Here is a 20,234-nt window from a genome sequence, read left to right on the forward strand (position 1 = left end):
GTGGGGAGATGAAATAATAATTTTCGATAAGAAACACAACATCCAAGAGCACAATAGACTTGAAATTGCCGCACAAAACTGGAATCATTTGCCAAGAAAATATGTGCCTGAATGAAATAATTGAACTATTGGCGATTCCATCAAAATAAGTGACTTGGGAAAGGCTGCTCTCCAGGAATGTGCCTGAAGGGATTTTGTTATTCGACACTCACCTAACTACTTTCTAGTATTCACCTTTTACAGCTATCATGGACCGTTTGTGTGACACACCTTTCACTTACTGTAAGTATTGACTATTCATCACATGATTTAGTCTAGAAAGAAGTATAAAAATCCACTTTGTAAAAAATACACATTAGCACTCAAATTCACTCACAATGATTTCTCACCACATAAAAACAAGGTCATTTCACACTGCACTAACTTTAGACTGTAAACAAGAAACTTGAGTCAACTCCGCTCATCTTTATTTATATAGTAGTTTCACAACTGCAGCTCGAACAAAGCACTTGACAGAAACACGACATAAAAAATTGCAATAATGCAAAGTACAGCCATTCATGACGTATGCTTTATTGTTTGAAGTAGCTGTAAATGAAAGAGGAGAGTCCCTTCAGCGTTAATTTGCCGTATTCACACTACAGCAACTCTGCCGGAGAATGAATGAATGAATGAATGCTTATTTTCATGAACAAAAGGAAAAAAATTGTATCTAACCCAAAAAGTTCGAGAACCCCTTCATTAAAGTTGAAAGGCCTAAACCGGATATCCACGTTTGGTTGCGCGCTCTTATTTTCAGTGGCAGTGCTTTCCACATCCGGTATTGTGTTTATTTTGTACTTTCTTGAAACAACCACCACCACGGACGGTGCATGGCATAATACAGCTGAAAACACATGCAGCAACAATCACGTCAATCGCCGCCGTCAAGTCATGAGGCCCAAAATGTGGACAAGGAAGCAAGAAAGAAGACATTTGGAGGTTTTGACGATGATTAAGTTGACAACGTGACGAGGCGGAACTTCCACGCAGACGGAGCCGACGAGCGAACCGCACCGACGCCGGCTGGGAGCAAACAAACAGCTGCTTGGCTTGGCCGGCTTCAAAAAGGCGTTTCCATTTGTTTCAAACGTTGTCTGAAAACTTGACATTTTCGCTATTTTGAACGCAAGAAAGAAGAATGGTGGCAGTTTGAAGTTAGTGTTCAAATAATGGACGCGAAGGTTCTGTCATTTAAATCCGCGCGTCACCTCGGAAGTTATAAAAAAAGAAGTTAGGATTTTGTTGTCGCCATGGAGGAGCAGGAGAGGGAGATCTCCTACGCGGACCCTCCGGCGTCGGACAGCGAGGTCGTGGTGGTGGTGAATCCGAGTCGAGTGCGCCCTCCGCTGGGCGTGGTGCTCGCCACGGTGCTGTACTGCGCCGAACTCCTCAACGCGGCCGTGCTGTGCGGCAGCTACCACCGCACCAATGACGACTACTGGCTGGGCTACACCATCGCCTTCATGCTCCTGCCGGCTGTGCTCATCCAGATGACCCTCATCTTCATCCACAGGGACGTGGGCCGAGACCGGCCGCTGGTCCTCCTGCTGCACCTGCTGCTCCTGGGGCCCATCATCAGGTCGGTTTGCGACAACAGCAAAATAGAAGAAAAAAAAAAACAATACAAATAGGCACAGGAGGCACCAAAAAAAAAAAAAAAAAGTCTCACATTCTATACTTTTGTAGAAGTACAACTACTTGTGATTTAAAACATACTGTTGGAAAAGTATTTCCAGCCTGCAACTGGCCATGTACATCATCTGAATCGAGAGCAGCTCACATCGCTACAGAAGAGTGCAAGTTGGCTGTAAGATTTGCTTAGATCAACCAATCACAGGAAATAAAATTCGCATATTGAAGTGCTTTGAAATATGAGTGACACGAGTTATGAGTTTTTCGGGATACAAGCTGGGGCTTTTTTTTTTTTTTTTTTTTTTGCAAAAGGTCAATTCTCTTGGATAAAGGCACACATGGGAAATATTTGGCTTCTCTGAATCTGTTGCGGCAGTAATTGTCATCAATGCTCCTTGGTTCACGTTGAGCTGTCTTTGTTTTCGTCTTGTCTCAATCAATAGATCAATCAAGATCTCAACCATAGTTGACTATTTACATCTTTTTACATTGCGTCATCATCCGCAGAGGTTGAAAAAAGTAGTGATCAGGCTATTTGACAAAGTATGGGCTAGAAAGCATTGGCTAAAATCCATAATCACAATCATACAGTTAATGCAAGGTAAAATAGCAAATCAAAACGATCTTCGGTCCAACCTGAATGAACTGTTGCGCAACTCTGCGGGATTCAGCAACTAGTTTACGTGAGTGGCCGGCGGTCAGCAACAAGTTTTGCACACTTTGGGTTAAACTGATTGTGATTGTGACTTTTTAATCTTGGGTAAGTTACTGTAAAAGGCAGTCAGCAGACCGCAGTGACCTACAGGACATTGAAATGACACAAGATCATTGAGGGCTTCCTAAGTGACAGTTGAAATGTTGTACTGAATCTTAAAATAAGAAAGCTGGGAGTGAGTGCATGAATGACCGAATGGGAGTGATGTGGCCGAACCAGTCAAGGCTCGACAAGAGCTTAGCTGCGGCATTCTCACTTAATGAGACACTAATGAAGCTTTGTTGAGAGGACTGAAAAGAAAACGACATTAGTTATGATGTGAGGAGACAAACATGAATATTCATTGTTGTGTGTAATCTAGTAATCATAATCTATTTCAGAATGAGTTAAGATGGACCTAAATATTCATATTCTTGAGTGCAGTTGCAGTTTTTACAGTATCTACGGGTGCCGAAACCACAAGTTTGCGGGGGTTGTTAACACTGACACCGGGCATATCATTAGGTACACCTACACAATCTAATAATGACTTCAGTGCAAAAGTTTTATCACTTACAAGTAAGTCTTCACTTACAAAAATAGTAATGAGAGTAAAAGTGTAGTAAATGTTTGGACACTTGCAAATTCTTCCGTCGCGTGCGGATTCACAACCCAGATGGAAATAACAGAATAAACAGAACACACTGAATAAAATGTCCTCCCACACGATATCTTGGAACCGTCCAAGTTGAACACAATCTGTCGCATGATACTCGTCGACTAACAAACAAGTCAACATTTACAAAAGACTTCAATGAAATTCATCAAACTGTCCTCATCATAATGGTTACAAGCAATGTAACAAGAGTAAAGCTAACTTAAGCAAACTCATTCACTTCTGTGGTTATTTAAATTATTAAATTTCTCACCATCCACACATGATCAATATAACTAGAGACTTCAGAATCAGTACTGGCTGAGAGGACTAAACTATATTAACAATGGGGGACTTTTGATTTGAGCAATCACAGCTAGCTTGCTTTAGAAACACGCCAGCATTCGAACTATTCTCTGATCAGGATGGTCAGAGAAAAAAAAAAAAGTGTATGACGAGCAAAATAGGACGAGAAATGGTAACTAATGTTAGCTAAATATTGATTCTGAATTTGATGGTTTGTATAATTCCAATGTGATTGTGATAACAATCAAGTCAAGTAGATCCTGACTGAATGCACAGCCCACCACTGGGTTCTACGCTATTGATTTGGTTTGTTTTGTTTCAACCCTTCCCCCAGTAGCAGCGTTTACTGCCTCGCAAGCACACCGTTCATCATATTTATTACAGCTTGATCTTGGCCGACCCCTTAAAAAAAAAACAAAAAAACAGTCCCCCTTCATGCAGCTGATGAACCTATATTTAATAAGAGTGATCGGAAAACTGTCTCGAAATAGACCTGCCCCGTTTTATTCTGGAGCTAATCAGACGAAAGAAAGAAAGAAAGAAAGAAAGAAAGAAAGAAAACCCGTTTGGCAGCTGTGGGCGAGACTGCAGCGATCTGAAATTCACCCCCAGTAGAAACTCTGAGCTCTGATTTGCCAACTGCTGCATTTACATGAGTGGAATTGGTTGTGTTGTTGTTGTGCTTCATTTTGCACAGATAATCTAACAATCTGATTCTGATGCCATCGGATGGATTTTGCTGCTTAACTCATATTCCACAAACAGTATCAACTAGAATCAACATATTATTTTGAAAAAAAAAAATGGTGGGTTGACTTCCCCTGTAAATAAAAACAAAATCCAAGTTTTGTGAGCGCCCATCAACTTGAGTTGCAGAGCACAAAACTAGAAGCAGCTGTTATCTTTCAACTGCTTTGCGTCGATGACTTGTGGACAATGAGCATGTGACCACCTTTGAATATCGCAGCGAGCGGCACGTCGATGAAACAAAAGTGCGAGAGAGCACGCACACACCGGAGCACGGTAGCATTTGTCCTGCATTCCGCTTCCCTGCTTTATCTCAAGCCGATGTAAACACATTGCGTCTGCTGCCTGCCTGTCGACTTCCTGTGCTCTACTCGGCGATGATTTAATGGCTGAGCTCATGGGCAGGCAGCAAAACATCCTCTGCAGTTTGGAGTTCAACACTCAAACGACAAATTATAAAATGAGCGAAAAAATGAAAACAAATTGAGGACGTTTTTATAGTGACGAATCGCATCAAGTTGCAGGATTACATAATGTCACAATAGCGTCTCTAATTGTACGCATATACTGTCAAAGTCCGGCTCCGATATCTTTTCCTGAATTCTGCAAAGCATAACAGGATGTCATGAATCTGCGGTCACTTGACACCCGTGGAGCTTCTGGGTCAAATATCTTCTTTCGCCTTCTTCCTGAGCTCAACGAAGCATTGCAGTAAGCGACATATCATGGATTGTCCATATGGCAATGGCATCATTTGGCAGCAGATGTGTGTAAAGTCCGGATGCGAGTGACTTTATCACTGCATGTAATGCACTAAATGGACAGCATCGTCGTAGAATTGGATGACGTACCTTTTTGGGGAAAAAAAAAAAATTCTAGGGATAGACTGATTATCGTCCAGGACGATTATTATTTGGTATTTTTACAAATATTGGTATTTCTACGAAACTGAAGGCCGATACAGCTGGTATTTCAATAAGTGGCTTGCAATCGTAGGAAATTTAGGGTTTTCGAAGATGTTTTTTCTTTTTTTAAATTCTGAGGCGACTATTTTCTCTTTTACGGCAAATGAATATCGGCTTGAAATATCGGTTACTAGCCCTTGACGACTATAACTGGTACCGGTAAAAAAACAACACATATCGGCTTATCACTAGTTTTCTAATCAGTCAGCAAAGTTGTCCATCTTGCCCCAACTTGTTTCTTCAGTTGTAGGCAAATAACACAACTACTGCGTCCCACTCGACTGGTCCCAACACGCGCGCCTTCTTGTGGTTGCTGGCCTTCCTCCCACCCCGCAGACCCAAACGTATTCCCCAATTGTATACGCGGTCTCGCCGGAGGCCTTAATCGCGGGCGGCCCCAAACAGGATGATCTTGCTGAAGAGATGTCGAAAGAATTTCCTGAGAGAATGTTGACACGAAGCCGCCGTGTGTTCTCATCCAAAAGAGGAAGTCGCCATATTGATTGATTGTCTCTTTTATTTATCAATATTGCCCAGCTGGCTCCCAACGGCTTGAGTGCGTCCTTGGCTGGAGGACACAAATGCTCGTATCGGTTGTGTGAGGGCCGCGGAGAGTGTTGAGAAGCGTTTGCTGACTGCCACTTGCCAACATTTGGCTCAAGGACCAGCGGGTCGCGTTTACGCGGCAAAATTAGCAGCCGCTCGGCAGCCGTGCGAAACATTCCAGCACTGTGAGGATGATGTGAGACCACAATCGGAGTTGCGTTTTGATCAAGAGCTTTCTACCCACAAGCCTCTCTTTGACGGAAGGCTGGAAACTTTCCTCCCAGCATATGAACAGACTACTATTTGTCCTGCAACTTAACACAGAGAGCATTCACCTTGAAAAGCAAAAAAGTTGACACGACGACCGCACCCTGACGTCAAGTTTCGGTCAGTCCTCGCAGGGAAGTGTGTTTGCTTTCCTTAGGCTGCCCCCTGGTGGAATCTAAGGTGGCTTTTTGTTCCATTTTCAGAAACGCGCCCTTTTCAGCAGTATATTTTTCTTGTATAATTAATAACGTAAAAACTATTTTTTTCCCCTTGCCGTCGACTAAAGATGACATCACCCGTGCTGAGGAAGTACTTAACAGCCAATCATGGCTCACCTGTTTTCTAGGTTTGGTCAGTCAACTGACCCATGAACGGGCATTACCTACTTCCTCAACACAGATGATGTCATCTTCATTCGACAGCAGGTGGGAAAATTAGCATTTGAAGGTATAAATTGTACATGATTGAAAAATAATGAAGTTACTAAATTCATTATGGACAAAATATGAACTTTTTGCTGTTGAAAATAGCTCAATGAATCAAGTATTTCTTTAAAGACAGCAGATAAATTATTTTAAAAAAGGGCGTAAAATGTATTGTTTGCTTACATCAGTTGCATATACTGTTATATTGCAGTACTGAAGTGTAAAAAGTTTGAAATACACAAAGTGCAGTTGACTTAGTTGTGTTAATATGTTCAGTATTTTTTAACGTGCCGCTTATTGTGACGTGAGTTGAGTTCACTGCCACCGCGCACGCTCGTATCTCAGAACTGCGCCTGCAAGTCCAAATCAAAAAATTGGCTGAATGACAGCTCGTCGCTCGAGAAACTTGTAAGTCGAGTCGCTCCCGTCTGAGGACGCCGATGTAAATAAAATGTACGAAACAAACATCCACTTTCTCCTTTAACATTCGGGTAAAAATAGAAAAGAAAGCTGAAAGAAAGCTGACCTTTCTATTGCTCTGACCCTATTTGCATTCTCATCATCATTGTTCCTAATTTTGTGTCACTCTCCCAAGGCCTTCATCAATAAAAATGACAAGTAATGCTACACTGCCCTCTGCTGTTGTAAAGGAGTACTCCATGCTTTCTCTTGCTTGCCCGGCAGGTGTTTCGATGCCCTGATGGCGTACTTTCAAGCCGGCAGGAAGGAAGAACCCTACGTGACCATAACCAGGAAGATTTACTTGAAGAGGGGCGAGGGCACGCGCACCGAGTGCCAAGTCAGCCGCTCGGAGCGCATCCTGGCCACGCACAGGAACGCCTTCAAGCGCACCACCGTCATCCAGGCCTTCCTGGGCTCCACGCCGCAACTCACGCTCCAGCTGTATGCAACCATCCAGGAGAAGTGCATCCTCCCCGTCCGAAGTAAGACCAAATATACTCGACTTTCATCGACTGGACTGTGCAACATCCCATTTAGCATCACAAGACCCCGATTTTTCATCAAAGCTCTTATAGCTTTTTGTGAATATTAATGTTCAAGGTAACTCTCATTGTACACATTGTCAAATATTTCAGTACAGTAATAACAGAGGACAGTGTGGGTGGAGGATCAAGTTTATCCACATGCGTGAAGGAGGAAGTAGGTGCCAATTAACTCGGTCAACAGTTCACTTAGTTGTTGTGAAAGCGCGACATCTTCGTCAGAATACACGATAGACGTCACGTAGCTCTTTGTAAACTGGTACCACTTGGTCAGCACTTTTCTATTGTGAACTAAGTTGTTGTGAAAGCCTGATTGTGAAGTGACTTGACACTTGTCAATCAATTGTTGTTCACATATGACAAAAATCTTCCCACCATGAACAAACGGGACAGCCGGCTGTCACTACTGATGAGTCGACCAGCTTGTGGTGGCATATACAGTATAACCACTAGAGGGAGCGTCAGATGGTTTAGGTCAGAGGGAGCCGCCATTTTTAACCGGGAGTCCCCTGCGATGTTTTCCGTTCACTCTGACGTGTAGTTTGACATGTGGGTATTTTTTTTCTTTCGAATTAGTGTTTTTGTTTCTTAACTTATTAAATATAATGGTAAGTTCAAATGATTGTTTGAAAACAAACATCAAAATAAACTTGACCTTTTTTTTTTTCAACTTCGCAAGTGGAATTTTCGAGTTCAAGGGGGCGTTCCCGTACACACTTCCTGGTTTGAACTCGGAAAAGTCCGACTTCCTACCATCCGCGAATGCAGCATTAATTGAAGCACAATTAAAAGTAAAAAAAAATCTGTGCGAATCTTTTATTTCTGTATGACACTGCGGAGGAGTCGATGCCTCAACCAGTCATGAACGTCACCTCACCACACAACACTAAGTAGGTGCGCCGCTTATTTTGTTCAAGTAGATGACACACCCGACTATTAACTGGGGCACGGCAGAACGTAGGCAACTTTTTTGAGTACGTGTGGTAACTTTGCTGAGCTACGACGAAAATGCTCTGAAAATATTAGTGTCAAATTTTTTAATAGGTTTTTTTTTTAATAATATTTTTTTTTTAAATAAATCCATAAATGAAAAATTCCCTATATCTTATTGAGCGACAAATGCCTGCAAATGTATAGCTAATTTGGGCTTTTCGTTAGGGTTTGTAAAAGGTTTCAAAAGATCTTCACAGACAGTGAAAAATTGAATATGTTTTTCGGATTTGACAGAAAAAAATATTAATTAAACAGAAAAACAAAGTTCCCCCAAAAATTAGTCAGAAAAAGAGGAGATTATTTTTTTGTTCAAGTGAATGCAATCCGCTTCCGTAGTCGATCCCGAACTCGGACATACCGTATGAGGAAGATGGGAGATTGTTGTCACTTAAGTTGCCAATTTTCCTTTGCTGTAATGAACCAACTTAATGATGTTGTGTTTGTTTGTTTGTTTGTTTGTTTGTGCAGTGACCCTGATGATCATCACCAACATCTCCATCATCTACGGGGCCCTGGTGTGCAGCGTCCTGGCCGTGCAGGTGCGCTACGACGACTACAAGGTGCGCTTCCGCCCGTCGGCCTACCTGTGCATGATCCTGTGGCGGGGCCTGGAGATCACCACGCGCATCACCGCCCTGGTCCTCATGAGCACGGCGCTCACCCACTGGGTGATCCTGGTGGGCGTGGCCAACCTGCTCTTCTTCTTCTTCCTGCCCTGGGCCGAGCTGTGGGCCAGGAAGGGCTCGCTGGCCCAGGACGTGGAGAAGAACTTCTCCAAGCTGGGCACGGTGGTGGTGCTGTGCCTGTTCACGCTGCTCTACGCCTGCATCAACGTCTTCTGCTGGTCGGCCGTGCAGCTGGACCTGGGCCACGGCGAGCTCATCGACCGCAGGCAGCGCTGGGACCGGCTGGCCGCCTACTACGGCGCCCGCTTCGCCGAGAACCTGCTGCTCATCGCGCTCTGGTACTCGTTCAAGTCGGACTTCTACGAGTACGTGTGCGCGCCGCTGCTGGCCGCGCAGCTGCTGGTCGGCTACGGCCTGGCCGTGCTCTTCATGCTGCTCTTCTATCAGTACTTCCACCCGTGCCGCAGCCTCTTCCGCCACAACGTGCACGACTGCCTGCGTTGCGTCTGCTGGCGGCGGGCGGGCGAGGAGGCGGGGCCGGCGAGGGCGATGGCGCCGTCCTACTCCACCGCCGCCACCATGGTGCTGATCCCCGACCAGCCTCTGCTGGGCCCGCCGGACCTCGACGGCGACGCCGATCCGCAGGAGACGGCCATTTTGGATGACATCACGGAATACGCCTGACGATTTCCAACCGGCGTGTCGCGCTAAAATCGGCGAGACGAGAAGAAATGAGCCAATTTCACTTCACTAATTTTGTCTTGTGCTGCATTCAGCCATTTTCAGCAGTAAAAAGTTCAGATTTTGTCCAGAATTCATTTGATAATGAACAAAATACCTTTAATTCCAAACATTTTTTCCTGAAGATGACATGACTTTTAGGTAACGACCAATCATGGCTCAGTTTGCTGACCAAACGCAGAAAACAGGTGAGGACAAAATATGAACTTTTGCTGCTGAAACTGGATCAATGAGTCAAATATCCCTTTAAGTTGGTCTGTGACAACGCTCATAACTCAAATCACTCGTACATCAAATCATCATTCCCCATTGAAATGAATGGAATTTCTGTTCATTCGTTGCAGCCTCCCCAAAAAGCAAACCAAATCATTTCAAAATATGTCCATGGACAAGCTGCTGGCCGGACAAAATTTCATGTTATATTTTGTCTGTCACAGTTGCTCGGCATATTAGATAGATGATAAGACATTCATAATAATAAGAACATGTATATTAATTGTAGTAGAAAACAATTTTTAGAACAATCAAGTGAAATTGGATCATTTCTCACACAATACACGAATGTACCTTGGCAACGTGGTTGGAATTATCGCGGCATCAAAAATAGACAACAATGCTCAGTTGTAAAAGTGGAATTCATGTCACAAATTTGCATACTGAGAGCCGTTTCTAATATTTGGAACCCAAACAACCATCATGTGACTGCCATTTTGTTGAACTTCATCACAGACAGAAATCAAATCTATTTTTTAATGGACTCGTATCACGCACGACTGCACATAGACGCAATTCCGTTTTCGATGCATTGTTATTAATATAGTGATGTCACCAAAGTATCAAATGATGATGTCGTGGTAGCAGTGGGTTCACTTGGGTGAAGGAAGGTGTGATTTTATTATTATGTTTTCTTTGGATGTGGCCTGTGATTGACTGGCGGCCATTCTGAGAGGTGAAGTCAGCTGGGAATTGTACCACCCACTCAACTAATTATGTTTTGATCCGCTTTGTGTCATCATCAAAATAATAGAAACAGCTTTGAGTGATGCAGTGCAGGAGACAATATTATTTTAAAATCTCTCGTCATCACAACTGAGCATTTTTTTTTCTAATCTTTGCAACTTTTTTTTATTGTGCAGGTGTGCCTACCTAAAAACACAATTATTGTTTATCGGGAAAAATGACATTTTGGTTGCCTTTCCCCCTCTCGTCAATTCCTTAAGAATGTCGTTTACGCCGGACAAAGAACGCTTTTGACCACAGCAGGTGCGTGGGGGGGACGCAAGCCAAAAAAAAAAAGTGCATCTGAGTCGCTTTGACAACCTGCCGTCTTCTCCAAAAGAGGACGGAATGAAATATGAAATCTTCCTCGTCTGCTCGTCGGACCGGCTGCGACGGAGGCCTCGCCTTGTTGAAACTGGTTTTGGCTTTGAGCAAAAAGACGCGAGAAGATCATCTGTGGGAAATAAAATGTCGTTGAGTTGGACTTCAATAAGGAAAAAAAATACAATCATGATTGATGGACTAACCAAAGGGAAGCAGGAAAATGCACGTTTTGCAAAAAGGTTTGGGATATTCGGCTTTGGGGTGAAAATGTCGAAATGTATATTTATGGCCACTAAACTTCAAATGTCAATCAGCTTACACTGGGGAAAAAAAACATCAAAGTGAATATGATTCAAATAGTTTATCAATAAAACACCTTTGTGGAATTTTGCCATTTTGCTGCTTGTTAAATGACAGCAAGTCCTGAAATGTTGAATATCTTAGTTGGACATTCAAAGGTTTACAAAAGGTCAAATTTAGTTGACCTGAATTTAGGGCCATCGTAAAAGTTCACCCCCGAAAGCCAAATATGAACATTTTATAGGTAGTGTGGATTTGAAAGTCAATCAGGTGGAAAAGATCATTCAAAAAAAAAAAAAAAAAAAAGTCAAACTGATTGTTTTGTAATGACATTTCCGCTTGTCACGATGGAGAACAAAGTTAACGTATTCGATTTTGATTTGTCAGCAGTTTACTGATAAATGTTCTCGTATTGTTTTTTTTGTTGTTTGTTGTTTTTTTTTTGCATCCAGTGCCTTGACTACTTCATTGTTGACTTGAAACTTTAATAAAATAAAGCACCTGGCTGTATTTCGAAGCAAGTTGCTTGGAGTATAAAATGTTGTCGATGTGACGTTTCAGCAGCTATTTTTAAACTTCCTCAATTCTCCGCTGTCGACTTCCTGGCTGATGGGAATGCAGTCGTTCAGCTTCCAAATGGGAATACTGCACCTTTCATTTGTGTGTGTGGGGGTGTTGCTTCCTTGTGTGTTGTGGGCGGAGCCTGCAGCCTTTAAAAGCGCAGCGGCGTCACGCCCGACGCGATCCTTGTGCAGGTGTTCAACATGGCCAACTGGATTATTAACAATGGCGTTACCTGTGTCACACTGGTGAGCTGCTTCACATCTGCGCTGCAAATGACATCAATGAGCATCATTTGGATTGCTTTTGTTTGTTTGTTTGTTTGTTTGCAGGTGGTGTGGATGGGAATCAACATCTTCCTCTTTGTCTGGTTTTATCTCTTCTACGACTTGGGGGATCAGTTCTTTTACACACGGCATCTCTTAGGGGTGAGTCAAGTTTGTTCTCCATCCAAATCCCCGAGAGACTCATGTTTTTGAAAAAGCTTTCTTCTTTTTTGGGGTTGACCCCAGTCGGCCCTGGCCTGGGCCAGGGCCCCCGCCGCCGTGCTCAACTTCAACTGCCTGCTCATCCTCCTCCCCGTGTGTCGCAACCTGCTGTCCCTCATCCGCGGCTCCCTCGTGGTAAGATGTGCAAATATGAAAATACATATCGGGCGTCTTATGTCAGATGAAAAATGTGGTCCTCGTATTACATCTACAAATCGTGCCAAAATCTACCAATGTTGATTAAAAAAATCTCGGAACATTCATCGCACAAATGCCTCTAAAATACTCGACTAAGTGCAATTACAGGAGAAATTGTGTGGGAATGCTGAAAGCGGAATGTTAAGATTTGAACGCATGCGGCATGCTTATGAAATCAATTGAGAGATATGTTATGAAATGATGACCTCCTGGTTACTGCACTTTACCAACTGTGCCACTGAGCAGTAACATACACCTGCTAATGATGATAAGTTATATGCGCATGGAAGTGGGCGTGGACAGTGATACTTTACATTGAGTTGATATGAAACATTTAATTGTGTCAATACGGTAAGCAATGTGGAATCAGACGATATCCAACCAGGGAGGCTTTTGAAGCTAGTTGAAATTTATGTGGCAGTTGTTACGTGGCAACAAAAAATTTGCGCTCACAAGTGAAAATTAAAAATCGACTGATCGACGGCTCTTAACTCGAAGTAAAAAGTTAGGTCACTTGTATTTCAACTATTTATAAAGCGCTTTAAGAACAGCCATTGATGTACGTAAACATAAATATCGGTTGTGCAGTCAAAAATAAGGTAACAAAACAAACATTTTGACGTGCGTATACACGTTTTTGTTTTTTTAAATTACAAGTAGATAAATTGCACATCAGTAAATGAATAAGAAGTAGGCGAGTGAATAAAGAAATAAATAAATGCATAAATAAGTAGACGAAACATCAAATTCATACACAGCACAAAACACCAAGAACAAGTTTCATGGTGCGCCAAAAACCAAAGAATACAAAATGTGTCTTAAGACGTGTTTTAAAAGAGGATAACGAGGTCATTCATTGAAAGCCTTGTAAGGAAAATTGTTATAACCACCAGAGGAAAAAGTTTCTGCTGCAAAAGAATGGAACATATTTCGACGGGCATTTTGGATGATATCGACTTTCTGTGGGACTAATTGGAATATAGAATCATTTTTAAAAATATAAAAAAATAAGGAGCATGCAGTATATGATGTCTGCATACACTTTCATCCCAGAAACGTAAAAATGTTAAACAAAAAAACGGGCATTCATGTTTTTCACAGGACCGCAACGAAAGGATACATGCATACATCAAAAGGATTCAAAGTTGATATCTTGAAAAACACGTTTCTGTTGTAGACACTATACAAGTTTATTAGAAATATGTATCAAAGCTGCTGCAGAGTTTGAAGAGGGAATTAACACCCCCAAAAATGTATTGTGTGCTTTTGGCTGTGGTTTCTCATAAAGACGCAGAGAAAATAAATCAAATGTCTTGTCAGCATTGTGAAAACAAAATATAATCTCGTATAATTCAACCCGTCTTCCTTGTATTTCTGAATAAATGTGAGTCATAAAAGATGAACTCGTGTTTACATACATTTGAGTGATGAAATGGCTCCAGTCAAATATTAATTGTAACCTAAAATGAAATCATTGTTGTTGTTTTTTATCGTATTCAGTGTTGCAGTCGTAGTTTGAGGAAGCAGCTGGACAAAAATATCGACTTTCACAAGTTGGTGGCTTACACCATCGCCCTCATGACAGGTGAGTTGCTAACGAGCAGGAAAAAGGAAAGAAAAAAAAAAAAAGGCTCAGATGCACGCATGGCAGATGATTTTTTTTTTTTTTGAGTTATGAGAAACAGTTGTGATAACGTGTTTGCGTCATCAATTCCTCACTGTGACAAGCCATCAAGTGTGTCATCTCTTATCTTATCTGTTTTGCTCCATCAGGGAAGTGCGCTCACGGGTGACTTTGATGTTGTAGCGAGATCATAAAAAAAAAAAAAGCTGCATGCAAATGAGATGAGATGCTTTTTTTTTTAAGGTTTAAAAATAATGAAATCTGTTTATATGACAGAATGTTATTACACGGTGATCAGCAGCCAGACAAGAGGTGATAAATGACCATGTAAATATTGACACAAGCTCACCAAACGTGACTGCTGGAATGCTTTGAACCTGATTACATATACGTAAATATGTAAATGATATATGTTATATATGTAATACCTCCACCGTATCCTACCTTACTCAAGTGTTAAAATGTTCTAAACTGAACCTGATGGGTGTCAGCCATTTTGCAATAGCCATGTATTAGCAGGGATGTAACGATAAGCGCAATATCGTGATAATCGTGATATTAGAACTGCCACAATATCATCGTCGTCATGTTCACAATATTTAAAATGAACTCATCTGTTAAAAAAAAAAGTCAGGTTGATTTCCATTTGTGCAGTTCTAGCACCCTCTAGTGGCTAGCTTCTTAGTGCAATTTAATTTTCATGAGGGATGTTTTGGCCTTCTATGTTTAAAATCGATGCTAATTGTCAGATGAAGGGGAACCGAATTTACTTGTGAAGCGATCAATGTGTGCTTGCATTAGCAAGTAAGTGCCTCAATATTATTATTAGAAATTGTAGATGGTTTATATGCATTGCTGTTATGTGCAAAAGCACAATACTGTGCTTATTATTATTATTATTTTAGTATGAGCTCTTTTTTTACAATATTATATATTTTTTTAAATATCGCCCCCCCCCTCCCCAAATACCGTGATAATTATTGTACCGTGACCTTCATATCGTGATAATATCGTATGGTGATGTTTGGATATGGTTCCATCCCGAAGTATTAGCACGTTTGCTAGCTTAAAGCAAGCGCGTCATGTTTGACCCGTGCGGCGTCCCGACAGCCGTCCACGTCATCGCCCATCTCCTGAACGTGGAGTGGTACAACAACAGCAGACTCGGCGTTTACGACCGGCTCAGCACGGCGCTGTCCGACCTGGAGGACACCAAGAACACCACCTACCTCAACCCCATTCGCATAACGAGTGCCAGCCTGGTGAGCTTTCAAACATTTCCAATACGCTGTCGTGTAATTACAATAACATTTTTCATATTTAGTCAAATACCTCCAGAACGGTAATTAATAATAGAGCCACTAAGAATGTAAATATTATAATATGCCAGTGTTGAAATAAAAAAACCAAAAGTGCGCATCATGCTAGCAAAGGCCGAATGGTGCTGTTGGCGTCCCTAATGAAGCGGCCAGTTAGCACAAAGTTTGTTTTTGTTTTTTTTTGTGCGTGTCAGGATGAGCAGCAAATTCCCACTTACTTGGTGTTCACCACCATCGCCGGCATCACGGGGGTCATCATCACCCTGTGCCTCATCCTCATCATCACGTCCTCCATGGAGGTCATCCGCCGCAGCTACTTCGAGGTCTTCTGGTACACGCACCACCTCTTCATCATCTTCTTCGCCGGCCTCGTCATTCACGGCGCCGGGTAAGCCCACGGCCGCCGTTGCCGTCTCTTCCGTCTTGTTTTGGCCGTCAACTCGTTGGCGCGCCCCCTTCAGGCGCATCGTGAGGAGTCAGCAAAACGTGAAGGCGCACAACTTCACCGCCTGCAAGGACCGCATCGCCGAGTGGGGGCGGGTCCCCGAGTGCCCCGTCCCGCAGTTTGCGGGGGGCTTTCCTCAGGTCGGTCTCCTTTTGGATGATGATTTTCTGAAAACAGACAGAAGTTGACGCCGTTTTTCCCCCCCGCCAGACGTGGATGTGGGTGATCGGCCCGATGATTTTGTACCTGTGTGAGCGGCTGCTGCGTTTAGTCCGATACTTGCAGGCGGTCCGATACCGAAAGGTAACGCTTGATGAAGTTTCATTTGAGCTGGCCTTTGAATTAATATCTCGGTTTCCCCGCCCCCTTTTTGTTAGATCGTGATGCATCCGTCCAAGGTGCTGGAGTTGCAGCTGGTCAAGAGCGGCTTCAAAATGGAGGTGGGCCAGTACGTGTTCCTCAACTGCCCGGCCATCTCTCAGCTGGAGTGGCACCCGTTCACCATGACCTCGGCCCCCGAGGAGGAATTCTTCAGCGTGCACATCCGCTCGGCCGGAGACTGGACGGAAAAACTCATCGGCATCATGCAGCAGCTGCCCGAGGGCGCGCAAGGGCCCAAGTCAGTTCATTTCAAATTGTTTTGCTGCCGTGACGGGAATGCTGAGACCCGATTCAACCTCGTTCACCAAGGTTATTTTAGGAAATGAAAACTAACAACAACAAAAAACAATTTTGTTAACTAAATCAAATAAAAATGAAACGAAAATAACTGAAACTACATTTTATCTTTACAAAACTAACTATAATTAAAGCGAAAATGTCCTTCGGTTTAGTTTTTGGTAATTAATTTAATACACGAACTTTTGGGGATGATTTGAAATGTGATTTTAAGTATATTTATATTGATATGAACCAGAATAAAGACCTTTGAAAGTGTCATTTAGCAGCAGCTAATAGAAAAGCACCTACCCTAGATAATAAATGTTCCTGTTTTTCATTTTACCGTGCTGTTTATTAAATATTGTGCACAAAAAAAAAAAGGAAAACTAGTCCTGGAACTAACTAAAACTAAGCATTTTTTGAAAAAACTAAAACTTACAAAAATTGACAGAAACACCCTGAAAACTAATTCAAACTAACAAAAAAAAAAAGAAAACAAAATAAAAACTAACTAAAATGAAAATTCCCAAACTATAATGACAGTGGTGCTGAGAGATGGTTGTTCACATTCATCGTATTTTGTCCAATCCAATGCAGCAGTATAATGCAGACGGACGGACGGACGGACATACAGCGCAGCACAATGAATTGAATTGCAGCATTAAATCATGATGCTCAATCAATGACGTCATTGCAACTCTAAAAACTCTCAAGTCGGGTCACTCGTATCTCAAGGCAGCACTTTGACGCCATTATTAGAATGGGATCTTGACATGCCCCCGTGCTTTTTTTGCCGCCATCAGAATGGGCGTGGACGGGCCCTTCGGGACGGCCAGCGAGGACGTGTTCGACTACGAGGTGGCCATGTTGGTGGGCGCGGGAATCGGCGTCACCCCCTTCGCCTCCATCCTCAAGTCCATCTGGTACAAATTCAAGGAATCCAACCCAGTTCTGCGCACGCGAAAGGTAACGAGCCAAACGCGGCGACTTGGCCGGGTTTAGATTTTGTTGTCGTTTTAAGGCGAAATTTGTGGAACGGCACCTATTGTCTTCGCTTTGGTTCTTTTACCGGAATGTTTTGACACCAACGCACGCCTCCGGTCATGTCGAACTGGTTTAATGAGGGATAACGTGAGACCGACTAAAGCGACTTTTGACATTCTCAGGCAACCTATTACAACACCACTTTTTTCAACTTCCTTTTAGGGCTGGGCAAGAAGTTATTTTCCATCCTTGGCCCGTGCACAAGCAAATGGCATTGACATTAGTCAAAACAAGTTTTTTTTGTTTTTTTTTACGTGCTTTATTTCACCCGACGCCAAACAAGATTCTGAAGTTCTTTTCGAAGATATAATAGAAAACATTTTTTTTCCCCATGCTTCGTCCTCTAAATGTTTCTTAAGCCAAAGCATGTAAACACAATCCTTAATGAATTCATATTTTAAATGCTCAACACATGAACATAATAAAATGAGCCGTCAGCCTATTAAAAATACAGAAACAGTGTTGTCATTTACCTGATGATTGCGTTTTCTTGAGCTCCTTTCTTGTCATGCGGAGAAACAATGTGGTAATGATTCTGCTAATGTTTTTTAGCAGGGATTATTACTATTATTATTATTAATTTATTTTAAAAAAAAATTTAGGGGAAATAATCGCCAGTAGGGCAAGGTTATTTTATTTGAACAAAAACTATAACAAAACAAATATAATTTAAAATTTAATTTTTAAGAAACTCATTAAGGAAAAAAAACAAAAAGAAAATGTTTACAAAATGAACTATAATTGCAGCGTAGCAAAAATGTTCTCCCTTTTTCGTTTTTGGCAATTAAGTTAATACAAGAACCTTTGGGTTGATTATAAATGTGATTTTAAATGTATTTATTTCAGTATTACAACAGGGCCAGAAGGAAGGAAGGTCGAACAGATGTCTGGGCATCGTGGTCCTGTATACTGTGTCGCACAGAAATGACGTCATTGTACGGCAACCAATCAAAAACACGCCAGCAGATGACGTCACTTCTAGTGGTTGCCGTGCGTGTGGTTGAATGGGTTCACAGTTTTGTTAAAACCCGAAACGTAACGCAAGGTAACAACTCAGCTTTTTGAGTTCGTATATGAAGAAAATAATAATAATAATACTCTGGTCCTTGTATATTTAGAAATTATTCATATTGATGAGCATAACATGGTAGGTTATAGTTGAAATTCCGTCTTTTGTTCCCGTTTGTCCCATGCTGACATTTTCTTATTGGCACAATGAAGAAAAGTGATGTAACCTGCCCACGCGAACACACCCTGATCCTCATTAAGTCATTTGAGAAAGGCCTCAATTTTTTTTTTTTTTTTTTCTCCCCGACTTCGTGTTTCCAGATCTACTTCTACTGGCTGTGCCGAGAGACAAATGCCTTTGAGTGGTTCGCTGACCTCCTGCAGGTTCAAGAGAGGGAGATGGAGGAAAGGGGCATCGGGGATTTCCTCACCTACAAGCTCTTTCTCACCGGATGGGATCAGAGTCATGTATGTTTGGCAAAATGATGCAGATTTTTATTTTTTTATTTTTAATACTCTGCCAATTTCACCATTGAATGGAATAAAATATTGCGGCTGGTTCTGGAACGTACTGTCGTGCCATTTTGGTTTGTTGATGTAATTTCTTCCTGTTTCTTTCAGGCCAATCACGCAATGGTGCACTTTGATGAGGAGACAGACGTGGTCACTGGACTCAAACAGAAAACTCACTACGGAAGACCGAACTGGGATAAGGAGTTTGAACAAGTCCGCAAAGAGAACCCATCGTAAGAGAATCATCTTTCCTCTATGAATTGCCAAACATAAACCAAACATTCCCTAAAAGGTGCATTTTTTTTTTTTTTGTATTTCCTCTTCAGGGCCGTGGTGGGAACGTTCTTGTGCGGCCCGGTTGCTTTGGCCAAGGTCTTGGCAAAGAAATGCGCCAAATACTCGGACGTGGACCCGCGCAAGACAAAGTTCTACTTCAACAAGGAGAACTTTTGAGCTGGGGAAAAACAAGCGCAGTTTTCCTTTTGGCAAGATCTGCTGGGGAATTTGCTCACGCTAATTAAGGCTCACACGCGTGTTGAAAGCGCATATGCAAAATGGAAAAGACAAAACAAAAAAACAACAATGATGGGCGTGTTGTTCCACTCAGAATTCTGACGCTTGGGCCCTGAGCTTCATAATTTTCCGTTTTGCAATGTTCGCTTTCACACCAAAAGTTGCAGTACGGTTACTTTACGTTTACATTTTGGTATCAAAGGAGTTACCTCTGTCTTTTGCCAAATTTTCTACTTTAGCATTTTTGCTCAAAGCCGTGTTAATTGTAAACTTAGGCACTTTGTTTTTGTGAATATGAAGAGCACGGACTTACACGTAATGAGTTGTTAATTCATGATTACGCTATGGCGGTTACTGGTAAACAAAACCAATGATCCACTGTCACGTGTGGTCAAAATATCCTTGTACAGTATGATTATATTTATCCCAAGTGTTAAGAGACGGAAGAAGGAAGAAGTGCACCGGGAAAAAGAAGGAAAGTCACATGGGGTGTGATTAATGATCCACTGAAAACCCCTTTTACATGAAGGACTAAGTGTTCATATAGTTCTATTATTGTCTTTATGCATCTGTTAAATAAAAAAATAAAACATCC

At 42.1% G+C, this 20,234-nt stretch overlaps 2 protein-coding genes across 2 annotated transcripts; both read left to right on the plus strand.

Annotated features, from left to right (window-relative positions):
- Positions 1-723: 723 nt before the first annotated feature.
- xkrx (XK related X-linked) lies at positions 724-11,787 on the plus strand. The gene is made up of 3 exons (XM_077531617.1): positions 724-1,621; positions 6,964-7,223; positions 8,745-11,787. Exons 1-3 carry the CDS (start codon positions 1,293-1,295, stop codon positions 9,584-9,586), a joined length of 1,431 nt encoding a protein of 476 aa, XP_077387743.1. The 5' UTR covers positions 724-1,292; the 3' UTR covers positions 9,587-11,787.
- A 134-nt stretch (positions 11,788-11,921) lies between these two features.
- nox1 (NADPH oxidase 1) lies at positions 11,922-20,233 on the plus strand. The gene is made up of 13 exons (XM_077531616.1): positions 11,922-12,075; positions 12,160-12,255; positions 12,340-12,450; positions 14,014-14,098; positions 15,248-15,399; positions 15,651-15,844; positions 15,918-16,041; positions 16,112-16,204; positions 16,279-16,520; positions 17,365-17,527; positions 18,935-19,081; positions 19,235-19,359; positions 19,453-20,233. The coding sequence occupies exons 1-13, from the start codon at positions 12,031-12,033 to the stop codon at positions 19,577-19,579; spliced, it is 1,704 nt and encodes a 567-aa protein (XP_077387742.1). The 5' UTR covers positions 11,922-12,030; the 3' UTR covers positions 19,580-20,233.
- Position 20,234: the final 1 nt, after the last annotated feature.

This window comes from Festucalex cinctus, chromosome 9 (genome assembly GCF_051991245.1).
Source record: "Festucalex cinctus isolate MCC-2025b chromosome 9, RoL_Fcin_1.0, whole genome shotgun sequence".
In the NCBI taxonomy this organism is placed as follows: Eukaryota; Metazoa; Chordata; class Actinopteri; order Syngnathiformes; family Syngnathidae; genus Festucalex; species Festucalex cinctus.